The 23,108-nt window shown below is 34.8% G+C and overlaps 1 protein-coding gene across 2 annotated transcripts in view; it reads left to right on the top strand.

Annotated features, from left to right (window-relative positions):
* MAN1A1 (mannosidase alpha class 1A member 1) overlaps positions 1-23,108 on the top strand; it is a 177,860-nt gene that overhangs the window by 46,457 nt on the left and 108,295 nt on the right. Inside the window, exons 3-5 of one of the 2 annotated variants that reach the window (XM_044001208.1) lie at positions 7,164-7,260; positions 14,233-14,348; positions 21,792-21,827. In XM_044001208.1, the coding sequence (XP_043857143.1) occupies positions 7,164-7,260; positions 14,233-14,348; positions 21,792-21,827 (249 nt within the window). The remainder of the gene's footprint in view (positions 1-7,163; positions 7,261-14,232; positions 14,349-21,791; positions 21,828-23,108) is intronic. The other variant, XM_044001209.1, reaches the window with a different exon arrangement.

The raw sequence follows: 23,108 nt of genomic DNA, 5'->3' as shown, positions 1-23,108 counted from the left end.
ACCTGAGTTCAAATCCAGCCTCAGACACTTGACACTAGCTGTGTGATCCTGGGCAAGTCACTTAACCCTCACTGCCCTTAAAAAAAAAGAAAAGGCCTTACAGTTATGTATGCATTGATCTACATGTTTTGTCCACTTAGTAAACTGTGTAATTTAAAATTCTAAATGTGGGTTCTAATCTGTCCCTCCAGTTTGGGGGGGAAACTGACTAAAATCACTGATAAACGAGTTTAGGTTTTTTAAGGGTTTATTGAAAGATAAAGATTGAGAACAGATTTCTTATAGCCTGGAAATCCTCACGTTCCTAAACCTCCCACTTCTGAAGTCCTCTGCCACCAAGCTGATGTCATGCACCAAAAGAGGAAGAACTCTCTCACCAGTGTCCTCTTCCTCCTTCATGTTCCCCTCCCAGAAATGAGAGGTTCTTTCAAGTTGATTGGCTAGCTCAAATTCATTAGTTCACTGGACCCAAAGGTGGTCTCAATGTAAAGTTCAAAGTTTTTAGCTTCTGAGAACAATACCCTCTTAAGTACCAGCCAGATGTGCTTACAATCTAGTTAACTGGAAGTAAGCCAGTCAGCAGTCAGTCGATTTATCCAATTCAATCAGTTTAAATCAATCTCCATTTGAGCCCCTGAGTATCTGCTAAATTTCTTCATCTACCACATTCCATTATCTTGACACAGAATGTAATCGCCTTAAGGGCAAGAATTATATAATTTTGTTTTTGTCTTTGCGTCACTAGCATCTAGAAAAGTCCCTTGTATATAGAAGGTGATTAATAAATGGTTGTCACTTTAAAGTGAGGGCAGCTAGGTGGCACAATGGATAAAATATCATATCTGGAATCAGGAAGACTGATATTCCCAAGTTCAATCTGGTCTCAGACACTCACTACCTGTTAAATCAAATGCTTTAACCCCATTTGCCTCAATTTTCTTATCTATATAATGAGCTGGAGACATAAATAGGCAAACCATTTCTTTGCCAAGAAAACCCCAAATGGGGTCATAATAAAGAGTCAGATACAGTAAAAAACAACAACAAAATTAAAGTGAATCCAACTAATATTTATTAAAAATCTACATGTATGAGAGACTGTGAAATACAAAAAAAAAGTCTCAGACACAACCTTCTCCTTCAAGAAGCTTTTGGCATATGTGGGGAAACAATACATAAAACGGTTGGTTTGTTTTTAACCACACAAATGAGGTTATGGTACAGTAGAACCAGTACTATAATTAGAGTCAAAGGATGTGGGTACCAGTGTGTGACTTGGAGTTAATCACCTAATCTCCCCAAAACTTCAATTTCTTTGTCTATAAATTAGAGGAGAATTGGACTAGGTCCCTTCCAGTTCTAAAATTCTGTGTTCCTATGAAATAACATCTCAGACAATAATGGAAGAGATAGCACAAGTATCATTAAACTACTTGCTCCAGTACATACCAGACATTTGCTAAGTCTTGTACTAAATACTAGAGATATGAAAAGAAAAATGAAACAATCCCTGCCTCCCATGGAGCTTACATTGATTGGTCCAGTGAAGGAAGCATTGCTGAGATGGCTGGATTAGGGACACAGGTAAGGGCCAAATGGGGATAAGGGATGGGAGACTAAGGAAGAACTGAGGGACTAAATATTGAGCTGAGAACAAAGAGCAACAAGTACTCTAAGAAGTCTGAGGGAGAAAAAAGCTTTAAGTGCCTCTGTGTTACAAAGACATATTTTTGGTACTTACTATAATAAAGCTAGGAAGGGGTCTATTACAGGGCCTCAAATTTTGCCCTGTGGCAGAGCATGTTCTAGAAAGTGCCATTGTATTTATAGTAACTTCTCAAAGTGAGGGGGGGGGAGTGACAGCACTTGAGTGTTCAGAAGAGAGACGTGTGTGTGTTCAAAGTATTAATTGCAAACATGAATATGGAAACCTCACTAATAATTTAACTTGAAGTAGTGTAAAACAAGTTTAGTCTTCTATAAGAAGTTATAATTCATATGAAATAGTGAGTTTATTAAAATACAGTAATCTTTTATCAACTTATAACTGATTAAAAATAGGCTGAAAAATATAGGGTATGTGCTAACTCTTCATTTTAATAGTGTCAGCATGAAACTAATTCTGGAAGTACAGCATATAGACATTCCATTGCAAGTTATCAAGAATTTAGACAAATTCCATAACATTTCATAACACCTTTGTTATGGAAGCCACTTGGGGATTTCAAATCTTCTCTCAGTAAGGTGATAATGCATCATAATAAATAAAATAAATTTTCATTTCTCTCACAGAATCTGTTTATTCTTTCATAAATGTAAAGCTCATGTTAAAATCAAAGCTAGCTTGTATTATAATAATCAAATATTCAGAAATTAGTTGTGCTTGAAATTAAGTAATAGAATTCACAGAAGTATCTCTTGCCTCCTCCAAAATATTTTTTAATCACTTGGTTTTTTTAATCTAGTTGGAAGACTCCAATTTTACTTCCAAAAAATATAAACTCCTGGTATATTTAAGCAAATATCTAAATACTTAAAAATCTCTAAGTAAATTACCTTTGTAAATGACTACACTTTTCTCTGAAAATATTTGCATTATTTAAAAGTATTTCTAAATAATAGTGATTCTTCAGTTGAAGGAAATATCTGAAGAATTAAGTAGTTATAACCCAGAAGACAAATGGTTGGTGTAAGCAGGCTATAACATACCCTTCCACATTTCTTGGGTAACAGGTGTGACACCCCTGCAATCTTGAAAATCCAAGTAAAATATTTTGGTCCTCCCTTTGTACTAGAGAAGAAGTCTGAATTATGGTATTAAAAAATAAAATATGTTGATGTTAAGTAATACTACACATACATCTTATACATTTCTGTTTCTAAACTTTTTCGTTGTCATCTGCAAGCTTTCACATGTTATCTGTGGCTTCTGTGAAACTCTCAAAAAAATCCCATTTAATAACTTATACCAACTTGGGATATATAGAAACCACAACGGGGAAGGTTTCAGTGTGAAAGGGATAACTATAATCAATGAGGAACTTTGAACAAAAGTAAAAAATGCAATTACAGGAATGTGTAAGAGGTCATGTGGTGAGAGCAACAGTTGAAATGTGGACAGCCCAATTACTCCCTTGATAAAATCAAGACTTTAGAAGAAATTGAGCAAATTTCCTGACTTGTTTGTTGGGGGGGCCACTTGTGGAAGAACATGGACGGAGAATTTATCATGATAGGTAGACATGGATAGGTAGGATGCATTGTTAGAAGGGCTACTCAGATCCATGGAAGATTTGAAGTGTCGGCCTAATTTATTCCAAACATAAAAGTGACTAAAGTTATCAATGACTTAAGTCTTTAAATACCCTATTCTTTTTTTAGGGTAGCCAAGATAGAGTGCTAGGCCTGAAGTCAGGAAACTCATCTTCCTGAGTTCCAATCTGGCCTTATATTCTTACTAGCTGTGTGACCCTGGGCAAGTCAAGTCACTTAACCCTGTTTGTGTCAAATTCCTCACTTATAAAATGAGCTGGAGAAGAAAATGGCAAACCACTTCAGTATCTTTGCTAACAGAACTCCAGATGGGATCATGAAGAGTCAGGTGCAACTAAAACAACAATTCTTTCCTGAGGAAATATAAATGCAGATGGCAGTACCTATCTTGGTTTCTGTGGTCAAAGAGGGCACCAATAATTTGAAAAGCCCAGAGCCTTCTTATCTTACTATTTCATAATAGATTGATGCATTTCCTAAGATTCCCTATGCCTGAAAGTTACTTTGCTTCAGAGCCTAATGTACTGAGCTCAGTCTAAAACCATGACTTTAATGTTCTATTCTTTTAAAAGATCCTCTTTGTATAGTTGAATTTTTAAGAAATTTTTGCCATTATAAACCAGAAACTAGTAAAGAGTGAATTGTGGGGTTTGCCTAATTTGGTTTTTTGCACGGGGGAGGGGGGGATGGGAAGTGTGGGGGGGTGATACAATTGCATTTAAGTGACTTACCCAGGGTCACACAGCTATTAAGTGTCAAGTGTCTGAGGCCACATTTGAACTCAAGTCCTCCTGAATCTGGGGCTGGTGCTCTATCCACTGTGCTACCTAGCTGCCCCAGGTTTGCCTAGTTTTGTGGATTGGCAAGGCAGATAGGGCATAAAGACATGGGGACAAAGAATTTTAGGGCCAGCCTAAGTAGGTCAACAAGCATTATTAAACTACTTACTCCAGTACATACCAGACATTTGCTAAGTCTTGTACTTAACACTAGAGATATGAAAAGAAAAATGAAACAATCCCTGCCTCCCATGGAGCTTACATTGATTGGTCCAGTGAAGGAAGCATTGGTGAGATGGCTGGATTAGGGACACTGGTAAGGGCCAAATGGGGATGAGGGATGGGAAACTAAGGAAGAACTGAGGGACTAAATACTCAGCTGAGAACAAAGAGCAAATAACTCAGTAGGTATAAGAAGCAAGATTGGTAGAAAGCTAATAATAATAATAATAATGTTTCTAATAACACTGTGTCAATCACTGTGCTAAGTACTTTAGAAGCATCTCATTTGATCCTCATGACAACCTTGGGACATAGATGTTATTTTAGGGTTGAGGAAACGAAGGCCAATAGAGGTTAAATGATGTACTTGTCCAGGGTGCCACACAGCTAATAAGTATGTAAGGCTGAATTTGAACTCGAGTTTTCTTGACTCTAGGCCTAGCACTGGAGGCCCCAAAAGAAGACAGCATAACATAGAACATAGGTGAAAGAAAGAGCCTGGGACTTGGTCTCACAATTCCATTTCTTTTTTTTTCTTGTTCTTGTTCTCTCTTTCTTTCTTTCTTTTTTTTTTCTTTTTGCAGGGTAATGAGGGTTAAGTGACTTGCCCAGGGTCACACAGCTAGTACATGTCAAGTGTCTGAGGTCAGATTTGAACTCAGGTCCTCTTGAATCCAGGGCTGGTGCTTTATCCACTGTTCCACCTAGCTGCCCTCATAATTCTATTTCTTACATGAGTTCCAGCCCTAACTCTACTACTTACTTACAATATGTTCTGGGGTAAGTGACTTTAGCCTTGAGGATACCATCTGTAAAATAAGGGACTTTAAGAGATGACCTCAATTCCTTTCAACTCTGAAATTATATGAGAGATTGGTCAGGGCCTTAGAGGTTTGTGGTTTGGTAGATGCCTGAAGCAGAATCATTTGAGAGTTGAGAAGGTTGGGCTATTGGAAAGTGTTCATGGAGGATTTTGGTGTTTAGGATATATACCAGTCTCAACTCTTCTCATACTCATAGAGTTGTAATGTTAAAATGTGAGGAAATTCTTTTTACTTTTTAACCTTTTTTTGTTGCTGTTGGACTGCTTTTGAATTTAGCTGGGCCAGATTTATATGGCAATTTGTATCCATAAATAATGAAATAAATGAAGCTCAGATTTTCCATTGTCCAAATCCATTTCCTGGTAATATTCAGGGTCATGATGCAAGTTTGATAATCGCTTAAATTGGAGATATTGCATTCTAGTTGTGAAATTATCTATAATAGGCTGATGTTTGAGATTAGAGTAATAGTGTTGGCCAGGTTCCAGTTTTATGCTCACATCACACTGGAAATAGACATAATTGATAAGTGAGAGTTTGGAGGAGCTGTAAATAAATTCCTTACGTTGTTATTTTGTGTGTGTTTATATCTAGCACAGAAGATTGAAAAGAAGAATGTTGATAGTATGATCCCCAAAAGGACATTTTGTGTAGAAGTTTTTACCTGATATTCTTGAAAAGTTAATTTTTTATGACATTTGAATGATTTCTAATAAAATGTAATAGAAAGCACTGTCAGACTTTTTAAACCTTGACATTTTCCCCTGCTTTAGCTTTCAGAGTTTTAAATAAAATTTGAAGAGTTGGAGATGCATCAAATTCTAACTCTAGTATTATGTAAGCAAAATTGATTCTTCTACACCACCCTGTACTTTACTCCCCTATTTTAAAGATCACTTTCCACTCAACTTCCTGAAGCAAAAGTAGTAGAGAGGAGTCAGTATGAAGTACAACTGGTCTTTAGAACTTAGCCTCTCCCTTGCCAAAAGGACAAGTGGGAAGAAAGAAGGTGTTCTGGCAAGAATAGCAATTTAGACCCAATTGCTATTTTTTCTCCTTCAGTTTACCTATCTCTACATAAAATTCTTTTGACCATTTCTGTTGGAGTGCTTTTGAATTTTACCATGGCAGATTTGTATGGGTCTGTTTTCATGCATGATGAAATAAATGAAGTTCAGGCTTTTCCTGTTGTCTGAACCCATTTTGAGTGATAATCAGGGGCATAATGCTAGTTTAATTCCTTAAATTGAAGTTCTGGATTCATTCTGGTAGTGAAATTATCCATAATAGGCTGAGGTTTGAGATTAGGGTAGTTCTGGGGGCTCTCCCCTTCAGAACTCAATAGTCTTTCATTAAATCTTTATTCTTAGTTTAAAATTTATCCATTTCATATTTCCATTGGAGTTGAAGTGATTGCCAGATATTACATATAATTATAACTTCCAATAGTGTAAATTCAAATAATGCAGCCACTTAATAGGATCAGTTATTTACACTAATTAAGGAATTTTACTAGCTACAGGAATTTTCAATGAAGGGGAGAAAAGAATGGGATGATGGTTTGAGAGAGTCATAGGATCAAGGGAAGTTTCCATCTCCCCTGACAGGGGTAAAATAATTAAGGATTGGAGACACCTAAGCATGTTTTGAGGTTTACAGAAAGGACTCCGTAGAGAGTGAGATTTTATATGCATGGGAAATGGAAAGGAAAGGTAATATGATTTGCAGACCTGGTCACAGAAGAGGATGGTAGAGGGTTTAGCTTTGGGAAAGTAGAGAGTCAACACTTCTGAGACTACAGGGAAGGATGGAAGAGGATGGTGAAGAGATCAGAGGAGTTTAAACTCAAAAGATAAAATTAAAAGTTATTGTTTTTATTCATTTTGCTGAGATTCTTTTAGTTAACATTGGAAACCTAAAAGTACTTCATTATGTGTTTAAGCAGTGAATTTTTATTTAATTATTTACTTGTCCTTTGATATACAATAAATGACAAAATTGCATTTACATCAAAAAACTATTAAATATGAAGTATAACTTTGTTTTCATTTCTCTTCTCCCTCAGATGATGAAACATGCTTGGGATAATTATAAACTTTATGCCTGGGGATTAAATGAACTGAAACCTATATCAAAAAAAGGACATTCAAGTAGTTTATTTGGTGAGTAGCATGTACTTTGGTACTTAGTGATAGTAGTAACTCCTCCCCAACTGAATGTGACCTGTAATTCTGTCCACCTATAAGGGTTACTTATAGCAAACATAAGTAAAGATTCAATTTTTGTTATGGATATATTAAATTCGTGAGGATTGTTGGCAGTGATATAAGTAACTGCTAATAACTGTCTAGTTTGATCATAAAAGTTGGCTCTGTAGTCAATCTAGCCAAACAGATGTGCTTTATGCTATGTTTCATATGTTTCTACCTATTATCAGCTTCTAATATTGCAAGGATTGCTAGGGAAGGTAGGACTAAATTATTTACCTTCCAGTTAAATTTATGTAGCACTGTTACATTTTCTGAGGACTTTCATATACTTTAATTTCATCCTCATGAGGCAGGTAATAAGAATTATTCCTAGTTCATGGATTAAGAAGCTAAAACACAGATTTAAGTGACTCACTCAAAGGTACCCAGCTAGTGATAGACATGGGAGAGACTTGTATCCTGTGTTTCCACCAGATTAGGCTACCTGGTTATGTTATGTGACCAAAGATATGGGTTCAATTTCTAGAAGCACCAGTTGATCTTACTCTGTCTAGCATCAAAAGGGATTGAAGATTGTTGAACTGGTGCTCCTCCATAATTTTTAGTTCTACCCGGAAATACATGTGATCCCTTATGGTTTCTGCTATGAAAACATGATAAATCAGTACTGTAGTAGAGTTATTTAATGCTAAGATGATCATCTCTTCTCCTTTCCCCCTCCTCCCTTATTTCTTCCGTCATTCCCCCAGAGCTACTTTGCCTTGTTTACTTCTGAAGAGGAAACAGAATGAGGTTCTTGGGGAGGTGGGTTTGAGGGGTGGGCTATTCTTTGGTTTCTAAAACCAGGAAACTAAATATAGAGTTAAGTCAAAATACAGGGGCTTCTGGAAGTTGAATCAGTTCCTTTTGTAATCTAAAATCAAATTAGGCAGTGGCTCTTTTCATGGTCCCTTGATGGACAAGGGAAAATGTCTTTAGTCAGCAGAGAATCAAATCTTATAAAACTTTAAACAGGTCACATTTCCTTATTAACATGACTAATTTTAAGAGATGAACTATCCAAATTCTTTTGTTGAAGTAGGATTTTGTTTTGTTAAGGATTATATAAAAAATACATCATTAGTTTATGTTTGCAAGCCTCTTACAAGGATTTTTTACAAAGTGTACATACATATTGTCATAGTGTTTAACTTTCAATGAAATTAACACAAAGAAGCAAATAAGCAAACAATATAGATTATGTGTTGTGAATGTTCACATAAAGCCTTGTATAGCTCAATTAATTCATTTTGTGTTATCATTTGAATCTGTTCATCACAATTTAACAGCATATTACTGCGCTGTATATGTAATAATATACTGTAGGACAGCTAGGTGGTACAGTGGATAGAGTGCCAGGCCTGGAGTTAGCAAAACTCATCTTTGTACATTCAAATCTGGCCCCAGACAGGTACAAGTTGTGTGACCCTGGGCAAGTCATTTAATCCTGTTTGCCTCAGTTCCCTCATCAGTAAAATAAACTGGAGATGGAAATGGCAAACCAAACCAATATCTCTGCCAGGAAAATCCCAAATGAGGTCACAAAGAGTGAGACATGACTAAAACAACTGAACAATACATATACTATGGTATTTTTTTTAACACTCATTTTTTCTTTAAGGATTTTCTTTTATACCTAATAGAAATCAAAGTACTCAGGATCATAGGATTTAGGGCTCAAAAATATCTCAGTCCAACCCCCTCATTTTCCAAACAAAGAAACTGACACGTGGACAGGTAACATGAATTGCCCAAGATCATACATGATAAACAGCTGATCTGAGTACTCTGACTGGAAATCTAATGCTCTTTCCATGATACTACAGGAAACTTAAAGCCAATCATAATAAGGCCAAGGCAATGCAATTAGATAAGAGTCCCTTATCTTAGAGGCATCTTAGAGCCAGGAGGGAAAAATGACAGTGGATTGGTTTATAAAGTCAGCTTATAAGCTTTTCTCTGTGAAGGCTTTTAATTTCCATTATATCTGCCATCAGATTCAAGATCTGTGGTTTTGGTGCCATTTAACACCTGAAGTAATTGTTCTTGGACCTTTCCCATTCTCTATTCTTTGTTTTCATTTCATCTTTCTTCTATCTCTTCCTCGTCTTTCCCTCTTTATTTTTTGTGCATATTCTCTTTCCTTTCCCTTTTTTTTTTCTTAGCTTCTGCCATAGGCCTTATTGGAATTAATATGTAACTCAATCTCATTAGTAGCACCTAGGGTTGGGAATGGCAATGATCTCTGTCCTAAGATACATTACTGGAATAAATCTCTCAGAGATCATCATAGTAAAAGGTCATAATGCTTTACTCAGTATTATTGAACTCAATTCACTACTGAAACATTTGATTGTTCTTGTTCATTTTAGGGTTATAACATGCTCAGATTATGATACTTATAAATTCAGTTTAATTAGAACCCTAAATGATTTGCCCCTGAGCTTTTAACATATCTCTCTCCCAAGTAGAGTTTGTATAGAAATTCATCAAAGTGAAAAATTTTGAATGCTTAAGAATATTTCTTTGAATTTTGATGGTTCTTACTTATCAATGAATTTTTTAAAATCTAAAATTTCTAATACTATTTTGAACTTTACTCTGTAAATCATAGTTGCTTAAAAATTGGTTGCATTTTACTGAATTTCTTATCCAGAAGATCTTTTTTATTCCTTTCTAACTTAAAAACCAGGAATATTTATTTATTTACATTTATCTTGATCCTGAGAAACATCATACATTCCCCTTACTTATTTAATTTTTGTAGTCTTAGTTTTGCTCTGTGAAAGTATCATGTAGAATATGCAAGACAGCTTGTTATTTCTAAAAATAAAAATAATTTACTTTGAGGAAAGAAAATAGAACTCTCCCACAGCACTTATCATTTTGTCATCAAATTACGGTTGGACATGTAGAGTGGCTATTTATCCTAATATCTTAACATGACTCATTATAAAACACTATGATGTTTTAATTTTTACAGGCAAGTTATATATTTTATAATTGTATCTGTGGAGCTGTTCTTAACTCTTTAATGAGAGAATAGCAAAGTGATATTAACAGAAACCTTTACCTAATGGAAAAGGAAAAAACAAAAAGCTCTTTACCACGTACATTCTTAGGAAATGATTATCTCCATAACTGTAGGCTGTTCTGAGGATTGATTTTCAAAACAGCTTTTTAGAGAGGAGTTAAATAGTTTCAAAAGCATGAAGCATTTTAGGACTTTATCCTTTTTAAGGTTACCCTCTACCAGTGAGACTGTCACAACTATTTCAGACGAGTTTTAAATTTATTAAGTGCCTACTGTGTGCAGTCTTGTGCAAGGAATCAGAGATCCTCAGAGATAGGTTAACCTCACTCTAATGGGGAGATAGGTTCTTAGTTTTAGAACCAGGTAAGATTTAAGAAATCATCTAGTCTAACCCTTTCATTTTATACATGAAAGCTCAGACCCAGATAGATGCACTGACCCACAGGTAGCAAAGAGTAGCATAGCAGGGATTTAGATTCAAGGACCTCTGACTACAAATAGACTTCTCTTTCCATTGCACCACATTTCTTCCCCTGACATATACACAAATTAAAATATCTCTCTCTCTCTCTCTCTCTCTCTCTCTCTCTCTCTCTCCCCCTCCCCCTCCATATATTTTAAAATAGGTTCTAGTTCCAGACTTCCACCAAGATACATAACCCCCATGATAAGTTACTTTTTCCTTTGGTGTCCAAACCTCCTCTTCTGTGAGAAAGAAAACTGGTCATTTCATTAAGACAGTTTTAAGAATGATACATGAGGCAGTTAGTGATGTAGTAGACAGAGCACTAGGCCTGGAATCAGGAAGACCTTTTCATCAAATTTGGCCTCTGTGATGTATAAAATCTAATTGCTATGACTAAAATCTAGTATGAGGTTGCCTTAAATTAGAAACTTACAGCACCAGTCTTTGGGGCATTAAGAATTTATTAAAGTATAATAGGGGGGCAGCTAGATGGCGCAGTGGATAGAGCACCGGCCCTGGAATCAGGAGTACCTGAGTTCAAATCCGGCCTCAGACACTTAACACTTAACTAGCTGTGTGACCCTGGGCAAGTCACTTAACCCCAATTGCCTCACTAAAAAAAAAGTATAATAGGGGTTAGTCAAGAGAACATGTGGAGTTCAGAAGGAAAGACCCTAGCTCCCTGCACCTGCAGCTGCCTCTACCTTGACCTCCAACCTAAAGGAGGAAGGATCCCCCATACTCCGGAGCTGAAGGTCCCTGCAGGCCCCACCCAGGCATGGTCCCCACACACATAGTTCCAAGCTAATTGGCTGGTAGGATTGATTGACATGACTTACAGGCATTTCTTTGAATAGATGTAAAGGTTCTATGAATGGATATAACTTCCTAACACTAGTCACATGCTTTTACCTTAGGGTGGGGCTGCCCTGGTTCTTACAATGTCTTTCTCAGCAGGGGGTGGCACTCTGATTCTCACACCTCAGACACTTACTAGTTGTGTGACTCTGGGCAAGTCATTGAATTCCTATGTGCCTGTTTCCTTATGTGTAAAATGAACATAATAACAGCACCTACTTCCCAGGATTCCTTTGAGGATAAAATGACATTTATTTATTTATTTACTTACTCACTTACTCACTTATTTATTCATTCATTCATTCATTTATTTGTCTATTTATCTGTCTATTTATTCATTTGGGGGGGGTGTGTGTGAGGCAATTGGGGTTAAGTAACTTTGCCCAGGGTCACACAGATAGTAAGTATCAAGCGTCTGAGGCCAGATTTGAACTCAGGTCCTCCTGGCTTCAGGGCCAGTTCTCTATCCACTGCATCACCTGGCTGTCCCATGACATATTTATAAAGTGCTTTGTAAACCCTAAAGTGCTATATAAATTGCTTATTATTATTACTATTGCTAGTAGCTACTACTACCACCTCCTCAATTGTGCTATTTACTTAAATTTTCCAAACTGTTCCTAAAAATTCAAAGAAGTGACTGCTTACACAAATAGATTTCTGTAGTCTACCAGAACTGCAGAGGAAAGAAAAGACCAGATATTTGCACCTGAATTGAAAATAGAAAATCAAAACATTTCTTTGAAGGCCCTAAACATCTTTGAGATTTCAATGAAAACTAATAATTGATAAACTCCTATTTTGAAGTCATTTTTCTTTTTGTACCAGTACATCTCCTCTCCCATGGTCCTATTTTAAAATAAAGTTGGCTTAATGCAAAAAATTAGCTTTTGAAGATGTATCTCATCAAAGGTGTTTTGTCAGTTGCTTTTTTTTCCCTTTTAGATTAGATTTTAAATTAATAAGTGAATTTTTGGTTGTGAAACATTTTAGTATTCTACTATTAGCATTTTCTAGTACTAATTTTTTGGTATTTGGTTTGTGAAGGTTTACCTGTGAATTCTCAGAGTGTAACATTAATAATTGCAGCTCTTTGTTCTCCAGAATACTGATTATCCAAACTTTGAATCCTGTATTAAAATTAGAAGAATACACTTTTAATAGTCCTTCTTCCATTCCATTTCACAATAAAAATACTTGTTCCTTTTTTATTCTGACATAGTTTTTGATAAATAAGAAATGCCTAATTATCAGCATCAGGGGTCATTTTTGCATAAGATGAGTATCATTTTATACCTCCAAGACATGATACCACATTACTGACAAAAACTATTTGTACATGTTTATTTTCTCTGCTGTGTTCTAATCCATTGACATGGTTACTTGAGGATTAACTATGTTCATATTTTCTTACAAAAATTACATGGGAGTGAAGATACTGACCTTGTTCAAGGTATAAGAAGTAGAAATAGGTTAATTATTTTTCTTTCTCTTTCCCAAATTGGTTCATTTATTCTCTGTTGAATAAATCTCATTTTGTTGTAGTAGCTATGATGTCTTAAAGCATGGTGAATAAGGGTGGGAGGAAGTACTGGATTTGGAATCAAAATTGTTCCTGCCACTTAGTACTTCAGAGACCTCAACAGGTCATTTAAGCTCTCAGGGTCTACATTTCTTCATTTATAAAATGAGGAGGTTGGTTCAGAATGCAATCCTTCTAAGTGGAAAGAAACCTGCTTTTGGAGTCAGAAACCTGAATTGCTCAAATTATGCATGATGTTTACTGCTTGTATGACTTAACCTCCATGGGTCTCAGTTTTCTCCCCTGTAAAATGAAGGAGATTAGACTAAATGAGTTTGTTTCTAGTGCCATATTTGTGGTCTTAACCATTCTACACTGCTATTTAGGTCAAATTATGCTGATAATATATCTTATACAGGTATGGTTTCAAAAATTTCATTGGGTTTTTAATTATATAATCTGAATTTATTTAAGGGTCAATATTTGTTTAGTACAAACAAATAAGTAAAATCTATAGAAGTCTATTTTGGTTTTGTTTTGTTTTGTTTGCGGGGCAATGGGGGTTAAGTGACTTGCCCAGGGTCACACACCTAGTAAGTGTCAAGTGTCTGAGGCCAGATTTGAACTCAGGTATTCCTGAATCCAGGGCCAGTCCTTTATCCACTGCGCCATCTAGCTGCCCCAATTTTGTTTTACATAGGAAAACAGTAAGCATGTTTTCAATTTTTAGTCTTGCATTATGTTTGTTATTTCAATTTTGGTATTTGACCTATGCTTTAGTTCTATAAGAGAATTTTAGAATATGATCATGAAGCATTAGTGTTTTTTAATTCGAAATTAAGCTTTCTTCACTTGAAAGGTTTTCATTATGTAATTAATATTAGTCAAAAACTGATTTGAATGGGTATTACTGACTAAAGAGATTTTTATTTTCAAGGTATATAAGATTGTTAGCTGTATCTGTAAAACACACTATATTAAATAAGTAATTTCTCTTATTTTCAGGCAACATCCAAGGAGCAACAATAGTAGATGCCCTAGATACTCTTTTTATTATGGAAATGAAAGATGAATTCAAGGAGGCAAAAGAATGGATTGAAAAACATTTAGATTTTAATGTGGTAAGTTAAATACCTGTTAGCATGATTGTTTCTTAATTCTACCCTTAAAAAATGAACTGATATTTTGCAGTAAAGCACCTATGGTGTTATGCTACACCCTAGCAGTAACAAATCATAGTGCAGTTCTTACATTATTATCTTTCTCAAATTGGTTCATTTCCAATTAGGTAAGTTGCTCTTCTGGGCCTGCCTTCCCTACTCCCTCCAGATGTATGCATGCTTTGGTGTAAAAAAAAAGTATATAGTATTCATAAATAAACTAAACTTTACCTTTACTCAAAAAGAAAAAAGATGAAACAAAAAAAACAACAGTAGATAAAAATTTTCACATCCATGAAATAAAATTAGAACTGAAACTAGAAATATTAGATTAGCCTAATGAGAATAACTATAAAGTAAAAACATGAGATTTTCTTTTACCTAATATAATTTCCTTATTAAAGACTAAGCTGATATAAGTATAGCCAGATGGTACAGTGAATAAAGTGCTGGACTTGGAGTGAGGAAGTCCTGTGTTCAAATCCCCTCTTAGTCACTTATTAGCCATGTGACCTTGGACAAATCATAACCTCTCAGCCTCAGTTTCTTCATCTGTAAAACAGAGGTAATAGCACCTAGTGAGCAGGACTGTTGTGAGGATTCAATGAGATTATATGCAAAAAATGCTTTGTAAAAATTAAAGCTATATATAAATGCTAGCTGTTGTTATTGTTATAATGATCTTAAAATCTGCTACATAATTTACTCACAACACACATAACAGCTTCCATATTAAGGAAACAAAACAAGAACATATTAAATTAAGACAATGGGTTGTTGTTTTTAAGTTACTATATTGTGATGGTTACTGTATTGTGATGATTACGTGAATGTGGTTTAGCTAGTTTTGTAATTATATAGTCTCCTCCCCTTAAAGCTGACCTTTGTATCCAAGGGAAAATGTTTATTTTCCATTATCAGAAATCATAAAAGGCAATTAAAATTGAGATTTTCCAAAATCTGAAGAGGAGTGAAAGGAGGGCAACCTTATGAAAAGAGTACTTGAACTTTGATTTCCCTAACTTATGGGGAAAACCATGATGGCCTGAGAGAAGGCCAAATAACCTGGTCTGAAACAGTATTAGGCTTTGGGGAGACAGCTAAGGCCCTTGCCAGATTATATTGGAAGGCAGTTACTCCCTCTCCCTACTGGTATAGCTAACTCATCATATATGTTTGAGAAATGCATATTTGTTTGGTCTGCAATAAAATTGTGAAGTTTCCTTTTGAATAACTTTTAAGTGGGGCAGATACTAGTTTTTTTTCTGCTGTAGTAAAAAGAATTCTCCAAATAGGTTAATCCTGGATTCTCCGCCCCCCGCCCCTTAATTTATAAAGCTAGTTAACAGTTAAGTAAGCATTTTCTAGATTTTTAAAAATTACAACTGAAATACTATTCGTTATTAAAACTTTAAATACTCTTATAGTGTGATTTCCATCTCCTCTACTCCCAAAAATATAGACTATCTTAAAAATGAATTTTTATCTAAAAGAATAAGACTTCTTTATAAAAACTGACTTAAGCAAGGTAAAAATGTGGTTTGTTTTTTTAAATGAAAACACATTATTGCATAGACAAGCACTTGATTTATAATGATACAATTAGGGGCAACTGGGTGGTGAAGTGGATAAAGCACCGGCCCTGGATTCAGAAGGACCTGAATTCAAATCTGTCCTCAGACACTTAACACTGGCCATGTGACCTTGGGCAAGTCACTTAACCCCAATTGCCTTACCAAGAAAAAAAAAAGATTGGTATAACGATACAATTATTAACAGAAATAAAAACAGGGGAATTGTATTAGAATAAAATTGAGTTTGTCTTTCGATTTTTTTTAACTCTGAAGGGATATTTTAATAAGAGGGACTGTTTTGGCGAATTGAGTATTTCATAGATAATGGAAATGCATATAATAAATGCCCTTAATTGGTTTATACTGCCAGTAACTAAAACTCATTGAATTTTAATTACAGAACAATAACCAGACTTTTTTGCATTATCATTAGTATAAAGTTCAAATAACATCAAAAGTTGCTTAAAATCATAGGAACGATTTGTACCTGGGAGTAGGAGAGACAGTTTCACAGTAAGTTCTCCTAGTGAACAGGAAACCCCTATATGAAAAGCAGAAAGAACATAATGTGTATTCTAACTTGAACACAAACTTTGTTCTGAGAGCTTAGGTACAAAAACTTCTCAGTAATTAAAGTTTGTCTTGCCGATTGAACATCCTTCTATTAATACCAAGAGAGGTTTCTAAGGCGTCACCCCAGTTCAAAGAAGGGGAAATTATAATGGATTAGTAGTTGGAGGAAAGGAGGCTTGTTTTCAAGCAATAACCAGACTGTTTGCATTATCAATAGTACACAGTTCAAATGACTTCGAGAGCTACTTAAATTCATAGGAATGATTTGTACCTGGGAGTAGAAGAGACAATTTTACAGCATGTTTCATCAGTGAAATCCCAAACCAGAGGACAGATTCAAGGTCTGTGCTATAATGAATTCTTCACTAGAGAATGGTCAATTGAGGCTAAGTATAGTAGTTAATGTTAATTATGATTAACTAGCTTCCCTTTCATGTCTGTGTTCCTATTCCCAATCTGTCTCTCTGTTCTTAATAACTTTTCAAGGTTTATGCCCTCAATAACTGTGAGTTTCTCTTTCAGCTTTCTCTATCTGTCCCTTTCATAGAAAAACAAATCAGCAGTTAATTTTTTGAGTTCTTGCTACATGCAAGATACTATATGCTATGCAGTATAAAGAATAAAAATTAATATGACACTGTTCCTGTCCTTAGGAACTTTACAATGTAGACCAGAAGTTCTTAATCTGGAGCCCATGGACTTTTTGTTTCCAACAGTTTGATAATGATATTTCAATATAATTGGATATGTGTCATTTAAAAAGTAAGAGAGACATAATTTCTGGGTAATGTAATTTTATTAATAATGTCAGCATGCTTATTAATAAAAGGATGGTTGTTTGGCCATCTCTCTTAGACCAAAGACCCCCTAATAGTGGTGGGTTCATGGTTTATATGCCTGTGGAAGAGTAGGTGTTCCTGAAGAAGGCAATCAACTCTGATTGGTTAACAATTAATGAGAAGGGGCAGCTACGTGGTGCAGTGGATAGAGCACCGGCCCTGGAATCAGGAGTACCTGAGTTCAAATCTGGCCTCAGACACTTAACACTTACTAGCTGTGTGACCCTGGGCAAGTCACTTAACTCCAATTGCCTCACTAAAAAAAAAAAAACAAAAAAAACCCAATTAATGAGAGACTGAATATTACATTGAGGGGTTAGGCTATATTACAATGAACTTCTTGGGGTAGGAGGCTTGGATCACCCAAATCTTAGTCAGAGACTTCACAATTGACATATCATCTGTCTGACAAAAGGGAGAATCAACATTCTCCCAGACCTGTCTGAGTAAACACAAAGAGCAGGAATCTTTTCATTTGCCCAAACTTAGAATTTCTTTTACTGTCTGATTAGATATTGGCCTGGGTAAATCTCTGAGAAAGATTTCCTACATTTGGTTGATTTCTAAATGAGGAAGTAGAAGGGAGGAAAAACTTGGTTCTGATTCAATAATTAGTTATTAAATACAAGAGAGAAATTATCATTTCTCCCAGTTACCTTTGTAATATAGGGAGTGAGGTTGCATGAGATGACTAGGTGGCATAGTGGGTAGAGCTCTGGACTTGAAATCAGGAAGACCCAAGCTCACATCCTGCCTACTTAATAGCTGTTTGACCTTGAGCAAATCATTCAACCTCTCAGCCTCAGTTTCCTCATCTGTTAAATGAGGATAATAATAGCACTAATCTGACCAGAATTATTGAGTGGATAAAGAGAGATAACATGTAAAACATAGTATAAACCTTAAAGTGCTATGTAAATAACTGTTGGGGAATCTGTCCCCAAGGGAGTCCATGGCACAAGAAAGGTTAAGAATTTCTGGTGCAGATAAAGATATGACCTAACATAACAGTGGAAAATATTTTACAAAGTACTGTGAGGCTAATTGCCATATCAATTATATGAAGAGGGAGAGGTTATTTCAGATTGAAATGATCAGGAAGGAGAGGCTTACTAAGGAAGTCAGAATTGACTTGGGTCTTGAAGAATGAGTAGTATTATTATAGCAGCACACCTATACATGACATTTTATCAGAACAAAGGCTTTACAAGTACAAAGCATATATTATATCTCCCCTTTATTTTTCACAATAACCTTGTGAGGTAGATAGGAATCTATTATTAACCCCATTTTATAAATTAGGAAATTGAGGCCCAAGTTAAGTAACTTCTCCAAGGACACATAGAGTTACTAAGAGTGCAGAGCTGGGACTACAACCTGTTTCCTAATTCTAAACCCTATACTCGTTTACCTATTGCCATATTGCATTTATCAATTCATTCATTCAGCAAATGCTTATTAAGCATCTGGGTTGTTTTGTTGTTGTTGTTGTTGTTTTGTGGGACAGTGAGAGTTAAGTGACTTTCCCAGGGTCATACAGCTAGTAAGTATCAAGTGTCTGAAGCTGGATTTGAACTCAGGTCCTCCTGAATCCAGGGCCAGTGCTTTATCCACTGTGCCACCTAGCTGCCCCCTAAGTGTCTGTTTTTGAAGGAGTATTGGGTAAGATGCTAGGAAATAAAATTTTTGAAAATAGGTAAGACTAATCCCTGCTCTCAATTAGAGGGATGTAGAGCAAAGTTCTATGTGAGGTATAAGGAAGAAGACAGCAAGGAAATACCTCCTGTGGGAGGGAGCATTTGAGTTAGCCTTTAAAGGTTAAGTGAAGCAGGAAAAGGAAATTCCAGGCACAGGAAAAAGCATAAGCAAAATATAATTGAATTATAGATTTAGATCTGGAAGGAACCTTGTGAGGCCATCATGTCCAAACTCATTTAGAGACCCAGAGAAGTTAAATGACTTACCCTTGATCACAAATTTATTATCTCAGATGAGATTTGAACTTCAGGCTTTCCTTACTCCCTAGTCCCTAGCTTCTTCTTTTTTTTTTTTTTTAGTGAGGCAATTGGGGTTAAGTGACTTGCCCAGGGTCACACAGCTAGTAAGTGTTAAGTGTCTGAGGCCAGATTTGAACTCAGGTACTCCTGAATCCAGGGCCGGTGCTTTATCCACTTCACCACCTAGCCACCCCATCCCTAGCTTCTTAAACTGTGGTTCATGACCTCATGTGGAAGTCACATAATTGACTGTGGGGGTGGCAAAAAATTTGACAACAGTACTTTTACTGTTTTTACTGTTTACCTTTGTTATGTATACCTATTTCATATATACCTGGTGGCATGTAAAAATTTCTCAGATGAAAAAGGGTCACAAGTGGAAAAAGTTTAAGAAGTCCTGCCCTAGTCTATACACTATGTCATACTGCCTGGATTGGAGATAGGAAAGTAAAGAAAGTGTTTGTGGATGAGTTAAAATATTTATGATGAGATAAAACTAGAAATGTGTATTGCTGTCAGATTATGGAAGACCTTGAATATTCGACAAAGAAGTCAACCCTTTACTTGTTAGGCATTTGAAAGCCACCGAAGATTTTTTTTATCAAAGCAGAGAGTTGAATAACTAAATGGATCCATAAGGAAGATAAGTACATCAGTATTATGAGACATGGATTTGAGGGATGAAAGTGGAAGTAGAAAGACCTGTTAGGAAATGTTTTCAATAGTCCAGGCAGGTGATAATGAGGGTCTGTAGTGAGGTCTTGTAATGATGGAAAAAAGAGAAGGTAATGGATTTGAGAAATGATGTGGGAATTAGAATCAATGAAAACTTGGCAAAAGCTTAATTATGAGAAGTAAGGGAAAAGAGTCAAAGGTAACAGTGTTTTCATACTTGGGAGAAAAGCAAAGTCAAGGCTAGATAAATATTTGGGAATTATTTGAATACAGGTCGTAGTTTAAGCGAAGGAAATGAATGTGATTTCCAAGGGAGAGAATATATGGAAAGAAAAAAAAAAGATGAACAAGGACAGAACATTGAAGATTGTGAAGGTCACACGACTAGTCAGTGTCTGTGGCAGGATTCAACTTCAGTTTCCTGACTTCAAGTGCAGTGTCATATCCACTGAGCCACACAGATGGTATAAAAAGTTGGTCTGAATTTAACTTCTACTTGGCAGCTTTCCAGTTTTCCCAGCCATTTTTGTTTCCTAATGAGTTTTTATACCAGTAGAGGCTGTGTTTGGTTTTATCAAATACTATTCCACTATGTCCATTTACTTGTAAATCTTGTTCTTAATCTGTTTCAATGATCACCTTTCCTCTTTTTTAACCAGCACTAAATTATTTTGGTGACCACAGTGCAGTAGTACAGTTTGAGATCTGGGAATGTTAAGTCTACTTCATTTCTACTTTTTAAAATTGTGATTCTTGAGATTCTGATCTTTTGCTCTTCCAGGTGGATTTTTTTTTTTTACAATTTCTATCTATAATATAAACATGTATTATTTCTATCAACCTATGTCTATGGAAATATAGATATACTTTGGTAGTTTGGTTTGTTATTGAATAAGTACATTAATTTAGGTAATATTGTCATTGTTTATTATTTTGGCACAGCCCAACCATGATCAATTAATATCTTTTCAGTTATTTCTATGAAGAATGCGTTATAGTTGTAGTCATAGAATTCCTGTGTGTGTCTCGGTAGTTAGACCTAACAATTGTATTCATTTTGTACTTAATGAATGCAGTTTCTCTTTCTAGCTTTTCTTTTTGGCTTATATTGGTAATATACACAAAGGATGAAGATTTTTGTGGGTTCATTTTACATCCTGCTACTTTACTGAAGATGTTCATTCTAATTAATTTCTTAGTTGAATGTCTATGGTTCTCTAAAAACACCATCATTTTCTTTCCTCTTTTAGCATGCTTATTTCCTCAATTTCTTTTTCATCTTACTTGTCTTTTCTTTTAAGCTTTTCTAGAACTGTATCATAGTGATGGTAATAATAAAAGTTCTTATTTTATCCCTTTTATTACAAAAACTTATGTTTTCTCCATTGCATGTAATGCTCAATCTTAGTTTTAGAAGGATACTATTATCACACATAAAAAAGGTTCACTTTATTACTGTGCTTTTAATGTTTTTGTTTTTGTTTTCAGTAAAGGATATTGTATTTTGACCAAAGTGGTTTTTTCATCTATTGATAGAACTTATTTTTATAGTTTTTATAGTTTTTTATATAGATTTTTATAGTTTTTGTTATTAATATGGCCTATTTTATTTACAGTTTTTAAAATTATGAAACCAATCATGCAATGTCAGTATAAATCCAAATTTTATTCAATATTTCTACGTTGGTATTAATTAGGGATATTGGTATATAGTTTTCTTTCTCTCTTTGTCTCTCCCTGGTTTAGGTATCAAGACCATATTTGTATCATAAAAGGAGATTGGTAGGATCCTTTCTTTTTCTATTTTTGCAAATAGTTCATATAATGTTAGAATTAATTGTTCTTTAAATGTTGCTTAGAATTCTTGTAAACTTATCAGGTCCTTTTTTTTAAATTGGAAATTCCATTCATAACTTATTCAATTATTTTTTCTGAGATTGAGTTATTTAAATTCTTTTTCTACTATTCTGGGCACTTTATATTTTTATAGATACCCATTTCATTTGCTATTTTGTTGGCAAACAGATTCCAATGATTTCCTTTATTTTTTATGAATGCTGATTTTTATTTTTGTTACTGGTAGTTTGGCTTTCTTTTTAAAGTTTTTGTTTTTGTTTTTTTTTAGAAAACTAAGTTCTACTTTATTTCTCAATTCAGTTGTTTTTATTTCACTTTTATTAAAATTTTCTTTGATTTTTCAAATTTTCTCTTTGTTAGAGATTTTTTATTTGCTTTTGTAGTTTGTTTTAGTTTCATGCTCAATCATTGATCTCTTCTTTCTCTCTGTTGTGAACATTGGTGTTTAGAGATTAATTTTCCTGTCAGGACTACTTTGGATGCATTCCAAAAGTTTTGGTATGTTGTCTTAATGTTGTTATTTTCTTTGATGAAATTATATATTGTTTCTATGACTTGTTCTTTGATCAATCAATTATTTAGGATTTAATTAACTCATCTCCCATGTAATTTTAAATCCTTTGTTCAAAAGTCTTATTGATTATCTTTTTATTGTGCTTTATATTTCTGATTTTCTGCATTTGTGTATAAGATTGATTTGTCTTGGCATATGGTCAATTTTTGTAATAACTCCAAGCTCAGCTGCATATATTTATATTCCTTTTTATTTCCATTCATTAATCACTAGAAAGTATCTTATCTAACTTTCTCAATTGTACATTGAGATCCTTGTTATCAAGTTGCTGTCTATTTCTACCATTAGTTTAATTAACTTTTCATTTATGAATTTAGATGCTATATCATTTTGAGATTATATATTAAGTATTGATGGCATTTTGTTGGCAAGCATGACTTTTAAGTATAATGTAATTTCCTTCCTTTTTCTCTTTTAACCTGATTTATTCTTACTGTTGTCTTATCTGATATTATGATTTTTATCTTGGCTTATTTTAGTTCCCCTGAAATATAAATTCATTCCAATCCCTCAATCTAACTCTTTGTGAATTGTTATATTTCAAGTTCAATTTTTGTAAGTACCATATTGTTGGGTTCTGCTTCCTAATTCATTGTTATCCTCTTCTGTTTAACCATTTTCCTATATCATAT

The sequence above is a fragment of the Dromiciops gliroides genome, chromosome 4 (genome assembly GCF_019393635.1).
Source record: "Dromiciops gliroides isolate mDroGli1 chromosome 4, mDroGli1.pri, whole genome shotgun sequence".
NCBI classification, from domain to species: Eukaryota; Metazoa; Chordata; class Mammalia; order Microbiotheria; family Microbiotheriidae; genus Dromiciops; species Dromiciops gliroides.
Note: the sequence above shows the minus strand (reverse complement) of the source record. Positions and strands in the feature narration are given on the sequence as shown.